General features: G+C 37.3%; 1 protein-coding gene across 10 annotated transcripts in view; it reads left to right on the forward strand.

Annotated features, from left to right (window-relative positions):
* KCNIP4 (potassium voltage-gated channel interacting protein 4) overlaps window positions 1-18,233 on the forward strand; it is a 460,551-nt gene that overhangs the window by 396,401 nt on the left and 45,917 nt on the right. For 9 of the 10 annotated variants that reach the window (XM_049795573.1, XM_049795536.1, XM_049795520.1 and 6 more), the window contains one exon: window positions 7,660-7,784. In XM_049795573.1, coding sequence (XP_049651530.1) covers window positions 7,660-7,784 — 125 coding nt within the window. Of the gene's footprint in view, window positions 1-2,411; window positions 2,514-7,659; window positions 7,785-18,233 lie in introns of all 10 variants that reach the window. The other variant, XM_049795527.1, reaches the window with a different exon arrangement.

Consider the following 18,233-nt stretch of genomic DNA (forward strand, 5'->3'; position numbering starts at 1 on the left):
TTCTAGTGTTTTATTGGGTATTAAACACTGACTCAGCATAGACCCAGTGTGCAACATGTTTTCTCTGTATTAAGTAGTCCTTTACTCATGAAAAATCACATTGAAAACTGTAGTACTGATCAGGAGGTCATGACAGTGAACTGCAATAGCTGCAGAATAAACTGACTGCAGCCACTGACAGCGAAAACCTTCCATGCTGCTTCCTCGTACTGTGAGAAGATAAACCAATTCCTTCATCTCTGCCCTGATCTTAGTTTCAGTATTTTCAATTAGCTGCCAGAAGTGAGTACAAAAATTATACTGTCCTCCTAAGTTACTCCTCTGATATTACTTTCTCCCATGTATTTCATCTTATTTTTGACCTTGACCATACCACTGCAAAGCCCATATGGGTTACATTGAATTCCATGAGCTTTTTTGTGAGCATAAAAGTAGCAAAATTGTTTGCTTACTCGAGGCTTTAGGCTTCAAACCCTTTGGAAAGAATATGTCCCTTTCGGTTTTGCAAAGCACTGTATACATCTTCAGTAACTACATAGGTTGTGGACCTATGTAATAATGTAAGTAATGCATAGGCAGTAAAACTTTGCAAAACTTAACTCAAATTAACAAGCTAGAAGTAGATATTTCTAGATCACATCTATGCTAGAGGAATTCCTAATAAAGAAAAAAACCTTTAAGGTAAACAAATTTCCTTTGTGTTCAGATATTTACAGTACAGGCATAGTGTGATACTGCAGGCACTGCCAGCTGAGACAACAAGGTATCCATTTAAAGGCTCAGGTTTTGTACTCAAAAATATGGAGTTTGAGATTCCCATCAGATCACAGATTGTCTTTTATTTTATGCATTTATCTGCACAGTGTTTCCTAGTTGAGCTGATGGTTAAGTGCTAGACATAAGTGTATTCATTCTTATTATTTGTATTAAAAGCTTTTGACATTTCCAGAGATGGTCATTTAGGTCCATCTGACCTTGTGCTGAAACTGGATTGTTTTGTCCATTCACAGAGCTGCTGTTCTCACAGAGGCAGAATTTGCCTGGTAATAGTTGGTTGATTTTTTTTAAGGTTGTTGGTGAGTCTTTCCTGTTTTTCCCCATTTCTTTAATTCTATTTCCTTCATTGTTTTACTCATATACAAACTGAGAAATATTTTTTCTTTCATTTACAAAGTTTAATATCCTTAAAGCTTTCTCACTTTCTCCTTCTGTTCCCAAATTTAAGTACATACTTTCTCAAGATTGCTTACAAGCTCCATTTAGTGTTACAAGTGGGAGGTTCCCACTCTGGTTCAGTGTCAGGGAGGAAAGTATTCTTCATCGTGTCACTAACACCAGTGTTCAGCACAAGTGCAGTAGCGGGGATAACCCAGGATTATTCTGGTGACTGTACTGCTAGCACAGGAACTGTCAGTCATGTCTTTCATTTCTTGCCCCATCTGTTTTGCTTTCTTGCTGTTGTAGCAGGAGCCATCCCAGAGCAGCCTTTGTGTGTGAGCGCACGCAGTCACGAGGAAAAGTGCAGGAGTTGCATAACGTCCAAACTGAGCTCTACCTTTCTCAGGAACATAAATCATTTACTCAACTGTTTTACGGATGTTAAGTCTGTCATTTGCAGCAGATATCCACCCAGGAGATGCTTGCTTGTATCACCATTTTGTATAAAATGGTTAGTTAGACCTCAAAGACAGTCACTCTGACACTTTCCCTCACAGTCATTAAGGGTATAATGCTGTTCACCGGCTTTATGGCACGTGAACATTAACCATTCAGCCATGTCAGTATTTAAAGATGAAAATATAAATAATACTTATTTTTATATATATGTAGAATGTCAAATATTAAAGAAAAGGGAGACTGGCTACACATCATGGTTGATATTTTAATATTCAGAAAAGGCAAAAGTACCAGGTTGGTTATTGCTGAATGAATTATATGGGAAAGCTCAGCCATGGAACTAGAAGACTGCCAGAAAGGACAACAAAAGATATCTTTGAGATTTTATTTGGGTTTGGTTTTGTTTTCCATATTAAACTTTGAAATCAAATAGACTTAAAAGTATTTAAAATATTTTAGCATTAAAATTTTACACTCTTACCTTGTGTTGTTTCAAATACATAATCTGATACTTCTATGGTAGATGTTTTAAAGTGGGTTACAAGAACTTAAGTGGGTTATAAGAACTTTTTAAGAGCTGCACACATACAGAGAAATCCCCTTTTTTGGAAAGATACAAAGACAAAATAATTTTGTTGTCCTCTTCAAAAACTCTGGTTGCCCTTTGCAATTCAGGATGGTTGCCATCTGTTTGGCCTTTTCCCATCAGGATTCTGCTATAATGATGAACTCTGCAGCATGTACAGAAATTGTTATCAAGCCTATGTTAACAGTCCTGATAATATATTTTTTAGGTTTCCTCTACGCTCAGAACAGTACCAAACGCAGCATTAAAGAGCGACTTATGAAACTCTTGCCCTGCTCGGCTGCCAAAACGACATCTCCTGTTACTCAAAGCAAGTTTTATTTTTCATTTGATTTTGTTTTAGGTTTGCATGCATCAGAAGTTATACTTTCATTAACTGCTCATTTGAGAGATAAGGTATCTACTGAAGCAACAGTATGCTCTACCGAGGTTTAAAAGGAGGTGACAAACAGATTTGTGGGCTGGTAACAGATTTGTCTGGGCAGAGCAGGATGGCAAGATACCAGTGCCAGGGTCTGCCGCATAGGAGCTGCTGGGTTGGCACTTATGCTCCACAAGCTACCTGAGAAGTGATTCACCGGTTAAATTAAATAGCTGCTCTCAATGTATTTGAAAAGCGGTATCTTTTTGTGTACGTGTGTGCACATGTCTGTGTGTGCTTGCTATCCAATAGACAGGATAGTATCAGCAGTATTGGTCTGGGAGGAACGGCTTGGCTCTGCAGGTTTTGGCTATGTAACATCAAATTATTTAGGCAATGAGATCTAAAGTATGTGCCTGAAACAAAAATAAAAATGAAATTGAAAACAGAGTGGGAATGTAGAGATAAAGGAAAAAGCACACTGACACTACCTTTGATGTCTTGATATACTATGAGGAAATAAAATCTCTCCAGGGTAGCTAACAGATAAAAATAGGGGGAGAGAGGGAGGGGAGATCCATACATAGATATACACAAATATATATACATACACCTACATAGAGATAAATTGTAGTAATAACACTAATGTCTTCCTGTATAAATTGGCTTCTATAACTGATTTTAAAATACCCCTGGGGACCCAATTCAGTCTAGATTAATTTGGTTTAATTCTAGGCACTAACCTGAACATCTAAAATTGCAAGCAGACGGGCCCTGTATACCCTTCTGATAAAGCATATCAATCAATCTGAGGTAAAGAAATACCTCCAAGAGCAGTTCCTTGTGTCCTGAGGCAACGTGGCTACAAACACAGGCCCCTGTTAAGTGCCTAGACTTCAGTGGTATGGGCTTTCTTTTCGCTACCCCACTTCACTGTCTTTCCTATGCTCCGCTGTAGAGAAGACTGTGGTACTTGGTTTCCTTTCGAACTATTTGAGATCTCAAAGGTGAAAAGCACTGAAGATGTGAATGCACAGTGACTTTTTCACGGTTGCTTCAGCTGATGTGTTTTACTTGAAAATAAGGTAGCTTAAAAAGGTCAGTTACTATCGTGACACCTGCTAGTAATTCATTATGTAGAAGCTGCTTTCAGCTACGTGGCCTGAGTAATACGGCCTTAGCCTATAAAAGGAATCATAGCACCACAGAATCACAGAACGGCTTTGGTTGAAAGGGACCTTTAAAGATCATCTAGTCCAGCCTCCCTGCCATGGGCAGGGACACCTTCCACTAGACCAGGTTGCTCAAAGCCCCATCCAGCCTGGCCTTCAACAATTCCAGGGATGGGGCATAAAATAGAAAAAGGAAATAAAATAGAAGGGATAGGCTTGATCTGTTTGTTTGAAGTTGGTCGGAGAGCAACACATCCTTATCCCTTGCGCATTTCTGTGGGAGCTTTTTGTCTGCACAGGTAATAAAAAATATTTAGAGTCAGTCTTAATAACCTTGACCATGCAAAACTTGTATTTTCATGCTAAAAGTGTTTTATAAACCAGAAAAGAAGTCAAAATAAAAGTTGCATTAAATATTTCATACTTGAGAACCAAGTAGTGAAAAAAGATGCATTCAGCATTTTTCTCTGTACTCTCGTCAATAATGAAATGCTATAGTAGGCATGTTATATTAAATGAAAATATTATATTAAATAAGAATATCATTGCAGACACATATTATTATTATCCCATTTTGACATAATGTGCTATTTGATTTATGCTAGCATGAAAGAAGCAACATTGTAATGTGCTAGGAACAAAGCCAGCGCTACCTACAATAACAACCACATAATGTGAATGCCTTAGAAACGTTGAGGGGAATATTTATAAAACAAGTAATTTGTTGAAATATACTTAGCCTTAATTTGCATTTCTGTACTTTAATTCTATCAACATATGCAGAAAAAGGTTACTTTAATAAACAAAATCTTATTTCAGCATTCCCATTCAACAAAGCACGTCAAAGAATGCTTTTTCTTATTTGTGTACTTTAGCCTGGTAAGCCTAAACTTAAATCCATCCTTCCTCAGCTAAATTTTTAAATGCATGTGCTAGAGATAGGACTAGACTCCAGAATGGTTTTGGAAAACAAAAGCGTGTGTGCATGCAGTTATTAAATAGATAGAGGAGCTATAATTTGGGGTTTGTGCAGGCAAATGCATGTGCATAACTTTTACAGATATCAGCTGAGCCCTAACTTTGGACGTGTTTCTCCAACTGCCATTATTTGAACAGTATGTCTGCTTTTTGCATTGCTTTTACCATTTTGTTCTTTAATGAACAGTGAAAGGTTCAAAGCATAACTCCTGTGGCAAATACATTAAAAACTGTCTTTACTGTTTACCTGGAGGAAAGCTACTTATTAATGAAATCCAAAAGAATATTTTGTTTAATATATTAATGAGTAAATATGAACATGTTTCTGTTTTTCAGTTGACTTATGTTAGCCTTTTATGGAAAAAAAAAAGAACACAACTTTCGTAGGCTGAAGAAACTGGAGAACTGAAACAATGGATTTTTCATTAATGCCATAGAAATAATTAATGTTTAGAAATATTTTCACACATTTTTAAAAGTATAGATTTTTTTTCCAGCCTGGATAATGGTAACCATAAGTGTGAAGAAAAAAATTAAAAATCTGCGACTCACAAATGCTATGGTATTTTAATCAGCATAGTTGGCACATTATAAGGAAGTTTACGGTGATCTTATATTTGGATTATTTACATCTATAAAAGACTACAGAAATGGAGTGTGAAAAGATTGTTATATTGAAACTTTTCATTAACAGAAAGACATCACCACACTGCAGTCTTCTATATTCTCACCAAATCATTAAAACACAATAATAAAGTTTATTACTAAGGATATACCAAACATTGTGCTCAGCATAACATTGTCTGGCCTTTATCTCTAGCCTCACATTTATTATGTGTATTAATTTAGCTTCTAGAACAGCTTGTGGATGTCTCTCTAGGCAGCCAGATGTTTCACAAATAGATGCTTAGAGAGCTCATTTCCAGTTAAGTCCCTTTCTGTCTAAACAGTAGCCCATTTAAATCCAGTATAACTCCTGGCATATAAAACACAAGTGACTTTTCAAAAATATCTATTCTCAGGTTGACTCTTTTGACAATTTAGTATAGGAACCCAGTGTTGACTTGACAAAAAACCATTCAGCTGCATATCTACAGCATGACATTTTTATAGGGACTTTAATGACTATATAAAGAATATGAAAGATAAATTTCTTAAAACATGATGGAAAGGCTTTAAAAAACCTGTGAAATAAGCCCTGGATGTTCTTATGCAGAATTAAAATGAGACTCAAGAACTTTGCTACCCCTTCCCTAGATTAGGAAGACAGCTTCTTAAACCTGGACCAGCTTTATTCCAGTTTCATCTATAAGGGCAGGATTTTCAAGACTCCCCCTTTGCACCTCAGCATGTCAAAAACTCTTTTTTAAGAAGAGAACTGAAATGTTCTTATAATCTTGTGAGTTCAGATACTGGCCCTTTAAAGCTATTATCAAATATCCAATGTAAAGTTGTGTCAGTTGGGTTTTTTGTCAATAGCATTTAGATTGGAAATTTTCACAAAGATGGTAGTGGTCTATGAGTCATCTGAGATAACCTATAAAGAAAAATGAAAGAGAAACTTGTTATAGCTTGTCCACAAGCCAACACACAATGGACTTTCTGAGATAAAACTACGGGTGACACTGAGATCATCCTCCTGAGATAAGTGCCAACAGCAACCTTTCTTTGACAGGAGAAAAGACAAGACCCTACAATTTTGTGAAGATTTATCCAAATAGTTTACGTATTTTGATTATATCTATTTAAAGATTGTTCATTTTTTGTTTAGCTGAACTATATCTTCTGATGCCAGATTTCTCACAAGCAGCTGAAAGTTATTACTACTGCATTGTAGCAGAACAAAAATATGTGAAGATGTAAGCATAATATGGTTTTAATGAAGTATTCTAATATTGTGCTCTTATGAAAACTGAATGAATAAAACTGGTTTTAAGAATGCAGAGACCCACACTCTGATGAAATAAAATATATAACTTCAGCATTGTAGAAGCGACAATTATATGTGTTTGTTTTCTCTCAAGTTACATTTCCATAGCTGGTATAAATCTTAAACTGCCTTAAAAAGGCAGTGATTTGATTAAATTAGTCTGGAGTACTACATAAGCTATGTTTAATGCTGGGAGTACCTGAAAACAGATGCACACATACATATTTTTCATCAGGTATATGGCTAGCACCCCATATAAAAAATAAATACTGTAAGTTTCTTTAGCTCTTTTATTTAACTTTTACATTTAAAGCTCTACCTGGAAAAAAATGCTTTGCTATCTCACATTCTTTTAGGGCTGCACTCAGCTGTAAGCCTTGAACGTGTATATCCACATTCTTATTCACCTCATGATGAGGTCACTAAAATACTCATGTTCCCCACTTAGGCTGCTCACCGTGAATAATCACATTGCCCTGAAGGGTTTGTTATACAGTACTCAAAGTAAGGTGTACTGTTGAATATGCAACATCAATCTCACACACTTTCCAAAGCACAACTTCATGGTAAAAGGAGAACACCAAGAATCCCATCTGGTAATAGTGAATTCACATCCATTAACTAAGGGAAAATTTCCAGTATTCTGGAGGCACTAAAGTTTCACAAAATTGTTTTCTTTGCCCAGAGAGTCATAGAAACAGAAGAGTCATTCTGAATGTGTCATGCATGCCTTTGCAGAATGTTGGCTTTCCAGTTTTTTGCTATTTGTACTGATGTGATAATATCCAGACTGCTGGATCATCACTGCTGTTCCATGTCCTGTGCAGCCACTGAAGCAGACAGATACCCTTTCCGTAGGAGTTCAAAATGAACACGCTATTTGTCTTTAAAGCTGCAAAAGCTGTTCTTTAAAAGAATGTCATTTAACTTTCTCTTTTTTTTCTGCAAGAGTTAGATATTTCTACATCCTATATTTCTTGTTGAGCTTTGCTTCTCTGTCTCTCATATTCTGCAGACACTGTAGAAGATGAAATGGAAATGGCCACAGTACGACACAGACCTGAAGCTCTTGAGCTGCTGGAAGCACAGAGTAAATTCACAAAGAAGGAACTTCAGATCTTATATAGAGGTTTCAAGAACGTAAGCACTTCCTTTTTGAATTTATCATCCATTTACAGGATAGACCATTGCAATCTCAGCAGTATAAGAATGACTGGCAGTGAAGCTCATGGGATTCAGTAGCTAAATACAGCATGACTGGTCAGGTGAGGAAACAATCACTCTGCAACAACTGGGCTGTTTAAAGACCAAAAGATGCAGACAAATTAGAAAACGTCCAGAAGAGAATTGTATCTTAATATAGTAGGACTTTGTTCAAGGACAGATTGAAAATTGCTATGGAGTTGTTTGTCTAAAGATGAAATAATGGGAGAGAACGTAAGTCCTGAAGAACTAGGTCAGTGAGAAGAAAGATTCTGAATTTTGTGTTCACATTAGCTATCACAAGAAGTAATTGGTATAAATTGCGCAAGAGGCTTTTTTGGTTAGGTGGACAGCAGTAGATGACTTCTTCAGTCCTTCCTAGCTCGCCAAGTATATAAACTTGTCAGATTCCTTTACTGGGTGTCATTATTTGTGATCTTTTTTTGCTGATCTATGTGTTCTATTGGCAGGTCCAATGTTTTTAGTTGGTGGGGATCCCCACTGAGGACCCCAGTGCATGAGTGCAGTCTGCCTCCTTTTCCAGTGTGTACTTGCTGTCCTGTGGTGCTGGGCTTGGTGCTGGCATCTAAGGTATCCATGGTTAGTACAGCAGAGAAATAAGACACAAAAAGATTTTACTAAGTATAATTAAATTCTGGTTCTAAACCAAAAGTAAGACCTGTCCCTGATTCTGTTAATACTGTACCAAAAAAAAAAAAAAAAAAAAAAAAAAAAAAAAGCTTTCTTAAAAAAATAGCCCTTTTCTCTCTGTTTTATTCTACTATCTTTCATGTGATTAACAGTTCTATAGGATATTATATGCCATTAACATTGGATTGAAAATACTTCATATTAAAAAACTTGAGCAATAGCAATTGTTTGCAAATCATGGGTGTGTAATGTTAATCTATGTACTCAGTTGTGAGTACTGCAATTGTGCAGGTGCTAAGTCTCCTGCTGAGCTGGAGGTAAAGACAAATTTAATTACATTTTTCACCTTTTGATTTAGTTTTTCTTTCACCCTTACAAAAGGGCCTTCTTCTTGCCTTTGACATTTACCGCTCAAGTGAAATTGTGTAACAAAGTATAATAATGCTAAAAGCACAATGAAGCTCGACTACAGAATCAGAGAGAATATTTTCAATAGCTTGTACAAGAAGAAGTGTAAATCTTACAGAATTCTTAGATATCATGTATTTTGTAGTAAAAAGCAAGCCATGCAAATGGATATTTTAAAACTACATTTTTATCAAAAGCCTACAATGCAGGTAAAATACAGAGTCACTTAATGTGTCCTGTCTATATATCATCCTCAGTTCCAGAAGGCATATAATGTTGGCATGTTAGTGATTAAAAGTGATTGCTCTTAAAAGCTTTTCATTTCCTCAGGGTACCAGAGAACATTCCCCTGCTAATGCCAGTATTCCCTAGGTATTGCAAATCATGAACTAACGTCCCTAATTATCTAAGGCAAAAAGGTACAAAGTATAGTGTATAAAATAAGCCTTCTGTCTTTTTCTCTAAGAATAATTATTTTTAGAGTCTCAGAAATTAAGGACCTTGGTAATTTTCTGCATAAAATGTGGTATGGAAAAAGACAATAGGTTATAAGGAAGTATTTTAATTGATTACTGTTTTACCAGTTTTTGAAAAGAGGAATTCCAGCTCTTCGTATGCTTTTGTGTTCTAAGATGTAAGTTCTACTTACAGCAAAGGACCGTCGATGGTAATAAATGGTAATAGATCTTTATTCAGGTGTTTCACTTCCTTATCACTATATGCAAGTACAATTCAAGACATGCATGTATAGATATCTTTGAATGTTTAGAGCCAATGAGCACGAACTTCAGGGTTTTTGTGTTTAATATAATTGCAAAATTATCAATTACTTTCAAAAATTCTGTAAAACATGCCTAGGGCTGGTGACTGTTATAAAAGTAAATCAGTTTAAAGCAGTAGTCTTTAGCCCAAGCATTAGACTTCAGAAATGAAGGATTTCAAAATTTTCAGTTGAGTTGGTCTTGTTGGTTGGTTTTGTTTCTCATATTTATCAGTTTCTACTGCAAAATGCTCTACAGCTCTATGAGTAGCTTGCCTATGTGGATTAGTTCATCTTTCCTGTCACATCTCTACCTTTTACCAAATACAGTTTGAGCGGTGTTGGTGGGTACTGATACAGGATGCATTAAAGTGCCTCCTATGGTCTGCGCTTAGATGATCTCCCCTGAAAGTGCTCAGTCCTCCACTTCTGTCTGCCACAGGCCACCTCCCTTTTCGCTCCCCTTCTTTCTGATCTGGCTTAACACTATCTTGCCTGTGTGCTTCATGCGCCTATATATATCTATATCTATATCTATATATATATATATATGTATAGGGAGCCACCCAGCTGGACAGCAGGTTTGCAGAAAAGGACCTGGGGAGTCCTGGTGGACACCAAGTTGAACACGAGCAGCAATGTGCTCTGCGACAAAGGCGGCAAACGGTATCCTGGGCTGCATTAGGCAAAGTATAGCCAGCAGGTCGAGCGAGGTGATCCTTCCCCTCTGCTCAGCACAGGTGAGGACACACCTGGAGTGCTGGGTCCAGTTCTGGGCTCCGTGGTACTGGAGGGACACGGACATAGTGGAGAGAGTCCAATGAAGGGTCACAAAGATGACTAAGGGGACTGGAGCGTCTCTTCTATGAGGGAAGGCTGAGAGAGCTGGAACTGATCAGCCTGGAGAAGAGAAGGCTCAGGGGGGATTTCATCAACGTGTGTGTTACTGTGTATGTCAGTACCTGAAGGGAGGGTGTAAAGAACACAGAGACAGGCTTTTTTCAGTGGTGCCCAGTGACAGGACCAGAGGCAGTGGGCACAAACTGGAACACAGAAGGTTCCCGCTGAACAGCAGGAAGCACTTCTTTACTGTGAGGGAGACCAAACACTGGCACAGGTTGCCCAGGGCGGCTGTGGAGTCTCCATCCTTGGAGATATCCAAAAGCTGCCTGGACATGGTCCTGGGCAACCTGCTCTAGGTGGCCTGGCTTGAGTGGGGTTGTGGGACCAGATGACCTCCAGAGGTCCCTGCCAACCTCAACCATTCTGTGATTCTGGCATGTTCTGTTTAATCTTTCCACTAGGAAGGAAACTCCACTGAAAATATTTAATGAAACATACAGGCACACGTCTTTAATATGACACCATCAAAACTTGTTCAGATCCTACCTCTGTGCTTTATGCTTTTCACGATGTTCACCTGTCTTACTATCTCTTCAACAATTTAACTATAGGAAGCAAGATATGTTAAGGCATGAATTTAAGTTGCTGTAGCTCTGCTGACATTATGCTCCTGTTAGACTAAATTTACAACATCCCGCAGCACAGTAGCATCAGCATTGCCCTGTGCACTGGCAGCAGTTCAAAAGAGCTGTAGTGCAGACTGTGGTCCTAAAGGCAATAGTCAGCTGTCATAGTCACTATATATGCTCTGGTGAATTCAACAGAATTATGCCCTATATATGGATTTTTGCTCTATTTGTATCACCAATGAACTATAGAATAACCATTACTATGTGATCACTTGATTTTTGGAATCAACTTGCAGTAGTTAAGCTAGTTCAACCATATCAGTTAAACTAGTTACTGCATGCTAGTCTAGGAGTGAATGTTGGTTTCGGGCAGCATTTTCCCATCTATAAATCCACAGATTGCCTATCTCTTCACAGAAGGAACAGACAGCAACTCTATCCTTGTATAGAGCCTAAAAAACCTGGGAGATTTTCAATAGTTAAACTGTAATACTACCAGAAGATAAATATTTGTAATAGTGCAAGTATTAATAACCTTAATGAACACAAAACTTTAGGCTTTAGAAAGGACGAGACTTCATACCTACCTATGGTGATAGTAGATATAAGTTCAAAACTGACATTTCTTTCTGAAGAACTTGGATATCTCTATATTATAATAATGCTTTAGGTGTGTCAGAAAGTACTGAATAAGTGAAGTGGAATTTTTTTCTGTATATTTTCAACAGCCTTTCTAGTACGCACATTTTCCCCTCTGTCTTTATGCAAGCATGGCAGGAAGAAATAGGTCCCAGACATAATAACGAAAAAACAATTGATGAAACAGAAGAAAAGCGATATTCAGTCCCTTTACCTCAGTATCCTGTTTTCAAGAGTGGCCAGATAAGGGGAAGAACTTAAGAATAAGAGGAATATAGAATGATAATTCCCCTAACATACTGTTCTGTCACTGAAAGTTGTAACTGCAACTTTGTGTTTTACATACTTTGACCAAAGTCTCTTCCATAAACTGTGGTAATTGCTTTTTGAACCTATGAGGGTATTTTGACATCTACAGCATCCTGTGGGAAATGAGCTCCATACCTATTTATGCCTTCTGTGAAAAATAATTCATTTCTGTGTCAAACCTGCTGCCTTTTATTTTAATAAGGTATCTATAGTATTTCTGCTATGAGAAAATGTGTAAACATTACCATTACTTCTCTAAGATATTCACTGTTTTACACACCTCTAACACATTTCCTACTTAGCCATTTCTTTTCCTAACTGAAGAGATTTGTCTATATAATATCACTCCAGCCTGATGATTCCCCTGAATCCTGTCTAGTTCTAGGATGTTTGTTCTGAGATAGAGATGACCGGAACTTCTCACAGCTTATGTTCAGTTTTTTATTATTTATGACTACAAATTACTTGCATATAGTTGTGACTGAATTCAGATGAGAAAGCACAAGTACTTCTGTATTTCTGTAGTGCTGGTGATTACAAAGTTTGATTTATTATGTGGTTTTTACTTATACAAAAATGAAATGGTGAACCTTTAAAGATATTTTCATGAACTTGATTTTCCAGTGTAGGCTAATTACACGCCAAATCCAGCAAAAAGTAATTCAAGCAGAAGGAACATAGGGTCTCAGACAGGCATCTCTGTGTGTATGTACACACCTGAAAGCTTCAGAGAGCCTCAGATCACACTGTAGTATAGCTGATGCTCTAGGAAGCAAGAAGTAGAGGATAACTGCAGGAAGGGCCCAAAGAGTACTGAAATGCCTATCTTGGCAATGGCTGGTTTGGTAGTAGGCGAGGTCAACATTTAAAATACAAGAGGAGTTACGCTAAAGCGTAAGGAGGTGGGATAAGCAACTTTAGATGACCTAACAATTATTACAAGGAAAAGCACCAAGGGAAAACTTATGCCTATATTCGCTGATTTAGCCATTTTAAAGCTTCTGTACTATCCTTCAGAAATGAGCTTAACGGAAGTCCTAAGCCCTCCCCAGGCGCAAAAGGTTGTCCCCAGCACTCTGGTTTTACAGTGTTCCTGAGCTCTTGTTGATGAATTGTTGCTCAGCTGCCATCACAGTGGGACCTCTCTATTTTGTATTTGGCTTCCTGTCATCCCGTTTCTTGTAAATTGAAATTGTGATTGCTGCAGTCATTAACCTTTCAAGCCAACGGCTCTGTGGCAGGCCTAGTACAAGTGGTACTTCACAATAAATTGCACAGACTATCAAGCATGCACTCAACATGTGGTCTTTCTTTCTCTTTTGTCCATTGAAAGGTCTCTCACAGTTTTAAAAATGTCCCTGAGCTATGGCACATTTCCATTTTAAAAATACTTAGATAATGCTTTGGCTGCACTAAAGACACTCCTGTGCTAAACTTAAATGTTAATAATCTTTTAATTTTGGTTGATTATTCTCATCAAAAGCTCTGTCAAACTCTGTGTTGGGAAACCACTAGACTTTCCCAGAAAAGTGAAAGGATTTTTGATGAATATTGATCTTACCCAGCTGTATATCAGAGAAACTGTAAATTGAAGTCATGCATGCATAAAAATATCCCTGGATACATACTGTAGCTTTAAATATGCAGCTCCATACTTGTGAAATTTATTGGGAAAATAACATTTCTAAGATACCTTTCTTCTCTATTGCTGTCAGCAAATGAGGCAAACAATGACAGTAAATAATAATTGATAATATTGCAGCTCAGAGATAGGATTCCCATCACACTACCCATCCATGTAAGAATTGTTTGTGCATAACTCAAAATATGCTAATTTATACACAAATTTTTCCATTTCAATTATGGTTTGATGGAAGCATTGTATTACTGTATGTTGCATTTGTGAGTCTCACAGAAAGTTTAATGAAAGCTCATTTTATAGGTTATAAAGCTAATTTATTGATTGTCTAGAGCATTCAATTTTTGCATGATAAAATACAACTATTGTCATTCTTCTTTTCTGGAAAATTCCTTCCCTTTTCTTTGTTCTCCTGTTAGTTTCTTACAGAAAAAGATAACTGAGGAGAAAGTGCTTGTTTTATCTATTTGACTGTATTTCCAATCTAATGAGTAGGAAATAAAAACATATGGTTCATGTCACATGGGTTTATCTGTCTCAGGTATACCTACATGCCCAACTGTAAGAATATTCATAGGATATTTTTCATAAATTGGACTATATTACCTCCAGAGGTCTCTTCTAGTGAACAGTTCCATCAGTTTGTGATCTGAACTGCCCCCAATTCAGATTAGATAAGTAATTTAATATACAGGATTAGCTAATGGTTCGAAACTAATTGTACACAGCAGCCCAATCCCCTCAAAACCTCAGTATACTTACACTGTGAATTTTCACATTCTTAGCTGTAAAAAATCTCAAGAAATAAATAAAATTTGCATAAATATTTATCGTGGAAACTAGGTTAATGTTCAGTATGGCTTTGTATCTAGGTAATGTTGGCACTCTGACATTAAAAAAGAATTTGGGATCAGAGAGACACAGAATCTTATGTCGTTAACATTAGCTGACAAGGAAGTAAAATTCAAAGTTTTGATGCTGATCTTCAAACACCAATTCTAGACCTCATATGATAAGTGTTCATATTATGTATTAAAACCTCTCTAAAATTATCTGTGCTAGACCCAGTGGTATGGTGTAGAAAACTTAAGTTTAGCACCAGCTCTCATTAAGTCAGTTTATTCAGAGACAGAGCCTACAAACTGCAAGCCTTCGGGATGGCAAGGAAGCCACTCAGGCTGGCTAATATAAAACACCAGGTACAAATATTTTTCTGAATTTAAATCCCTCTACAAAGCCTGTGGGTCTAAATATTAGACACCTTCATGAGCTACAGTGATCTGCTGAGAACAGGTGCCTGAAAGAACAAGGTAGCTTTATCCACATTTGGTATAACAGCCTGGTAGTTAGACCATTTTCCCATGTAATGAGAGTTTTAAAAAGTGAAAGAAAAATTATAAATTGGATAAAAGTAATTGGGACTTAGGAGAGGAAAATTGAGTTGGTGCACTGAATTAAAATAGTTTTCACTATATAAATCATTTCTCTACTCCTACAGTTTTTTGTTTAGTGATGAAGATGAAGGTAGGTATATACTGTGCATTTTGCAGTATATGCACTGTCTTGTGCAACACCTGAAACATCTCAATGTAATTTTGAGGGTACTGAAGTTAAAGTTTTCAGACTGGTTTAACTTTTCTTACATATTTGTATGCATGATATTCTAGGAACACTAAATACGTTTGTTTTGCTCATCGTAATTGGAACTTACTTGGTAAGAAAGGAGGTATGAGAACTGTATCTCAGTTTCCTACGCATGGATGACTTTTACCTTTACGGCTATTCTGTTTGCGCAGCCTCTGATCTATGACTAACAGAGATGTATAGTTCTGTCTTTCACCTCTGTCTTTTAAATGTAGTTTCTAAGATAATCAATGTCTTGAGTTGAATTTATTTAGTACAAATGGAAAACGTGTCTTCTTGCATTATGTTTGTGAGACACTGAAAGCTGATAAGGGACGTAGGCATTTGACTATAAAAGAGATTAAAAAAGTGGGTGATGCAGCGAGTTTGAATATCTCTGTGATGATCCAGAGATATTGAAAGTCCATTCCATTTTGTTTGCTTCCTTACTTAACTTTTCCCACCTGTTCTAAAGTATGGCAAGGGGCAAAGACAACATAATCCTCTTAGTTGTATCTCTGGAACACCATGTATTTATTATGAAGCAGAAGGTTTCACACTACGAGAAATAACACTTTAGCTTGGATGAGCTATCTCTGAGTCATCAGTGTCCCCCATCTCACAGAATCAATAGGATGTCTTCAGTTCATTGTGACCCATTCAGTTCTATGCTGAATCCTTGTGTTTGTACTGTAATGAATAAAGGCAGATTCAAGATTAATACAGACCAGCAGAGAGAGAAAAACCCAAAACTGAGCATGAGTGACAATGGCACTAGTGCAAGAGTATTTTGCCCCTCACATCTGTCCTCCAAAGCTTGTTCTTGCAGATGAGGTAGCTTAGAGCTTAAATATTCTTTTCACCCTCCCCCTGGCCCGAGTCCTAGGACAGCAAGGAAGATTTAATTTCACTAGCAGTCAGTGCAGTTGCTTTTCCCTCAAGATGTGACCACTGTCTGTAGAAGTCCTTGGTTTACACAGTATGTTATCTTAGCAAGAACAGGATCTTTCCAGATGCAGACATTCTTTCTCACCAAACAGAAGAGAACCTGGAAGAAAAATATAGGTCAGTTAAAGTTTCCCACCTAGTTCTCCTAGTTAACATGAAACAACACTAAGACCATTTGACCTGTATCCCTCTGTGACTCTGAATATCAAATAGGGGATGGGGTGCTCTACTGGGTAACAGTGCATGAAACATGCCCATTGTACTGAAAGTTTTTACAGAGGGGCTGAACCCTCTGCACAAACGGTGTCTGAACAGCAGTGTCGTGGACACAAAAAGGATGTATATACAAAGAAGCACCAACAACTTGTCTTTTCAAATAGACGCAGTGATGACACCTGAACAGGTTGTGCCTCATGCATATAAACCTGTTAAATTTGTAGCATAGCAACACCAATAAAATAGAAAAAAATAAAGGAATTTCTGAATCTTACTAGAAAATCAGGTAGTAAAAATTCAAACTGGAAATTATCATCTCCCCGTGTTAGAAGACTCCTGTGACTTGCTTAGCCTTAATAAACTGAACAATAGACAACTGCATAATGTAACTCCAAGCAAGTAAACCTAGAAGCTGGATATCACGTCTGCTGTCAACAGATTTCTGTAAATCATCTTTTCCTATCTAGGGAGAGTTTCCGAACACATGTGTAATGCCCATAGCTCAAACCTCCATTTTTTAAAATAGAGTTATTATTTACCAGTTGTGCTTCAGATCAATTGTTTTCTCAATTTTAGATCACTGAAGAAAAACTTAAAAAAAACCAAACAACCTTGCCAAGGCAGAATTTTGTTATTATATTTCAAAAGCACTGGCATTCATTTACTAGGGACTTAGAGAGAACTTTTCCATATTTCAAACAAGGCTATGTGAAAATATTTTAACAAACTGAGCAATAAATAATACTTATATTCATTATGTATTTCCTTCAGGAGTGAGTCAAGAAACTTGAACCTTTTCAAATATAAGAGTAAAAATAATTTGGAGGTACAGTTTGACGGACCTAGCGTATAGTTGTCAGTTGTCACAAATTTACAGACCTTAATGCATTCAGCAGAAATACTCGTTTCAATTAGTCTCACAGCTGCTGGCAGAGATTGAAATCTTCTTTTTGAAAGTTAATAATGAACTCAGTCCCTACACTTCTATTCATCTCATGACTTACTGCTGTTCATGGAGATACTTCACGTTGTGTTCACTAGGGCAGAACTGTCATCTAGCATACCAAGGACTGCCTTCACAATAGTGATTGCTTATTTCTGAATTATCTCTGAAAAATGTATATGCTAAGTCGCTAATTAAGCAGTATATAAAAAGAGCGTGACTTTAACCACCCAGCATCAATAATAGTGCAGAGCATCAAATACCTCTGAAGTTCTTCTTTACTCTAAAAAAGTCGGTATTATATTTTGGTGGAATTGCATTGCTCTGTGTGCTTGTCAGTCCCTCCTGTCTGGAACTGGCAGCACCGTGTCCTTTGCTCCGGTGTGCTCTCCGTGGGGCTCGTGGTGAGGCGTGCCATCAGTCATGCCAGGCTGACACTTGATGCACGGTACATACCTTCTGCCCTGCCAGCCAGCTGCTCAGTGTAACTCATCTGCTGGTAGAGCTGGTTTCTACCACAGAGCTTTCATCAGTATGTGATATCTGAGGAATAGAAATGTTTATGTACTAGAATATGAGCAGCAAAAGACCATCTTTGGCTACAGGTCACTGCAGTTACTTTTTTGCTGCATCAGGACTAAGCATTACAAATCTTGGTACTTGAGTTACGTGAAATTGTTGGATTTTGGTTTCTGGGTAATCACTAACATTGCAGAAGTAAAATTTGGTGCAATGCACCACTGATGATGATGTCATTTTAAAATTTAGTGACCTTTAG

The sequence above is a fragment of the Accipiter gentilis genome, chromosome 3 (assembly GCF_929443795.1).
Source record: "Accipiter gentilis chromosome 3, bAccGen1.1, whole genome shotgun sequence".
Classification (NCBI taxonomy): Eukaryota; Metazoa; Chordata; class Aves; order Accipitriformes; family Accipitridae; genus Astur; species Astur gentilis.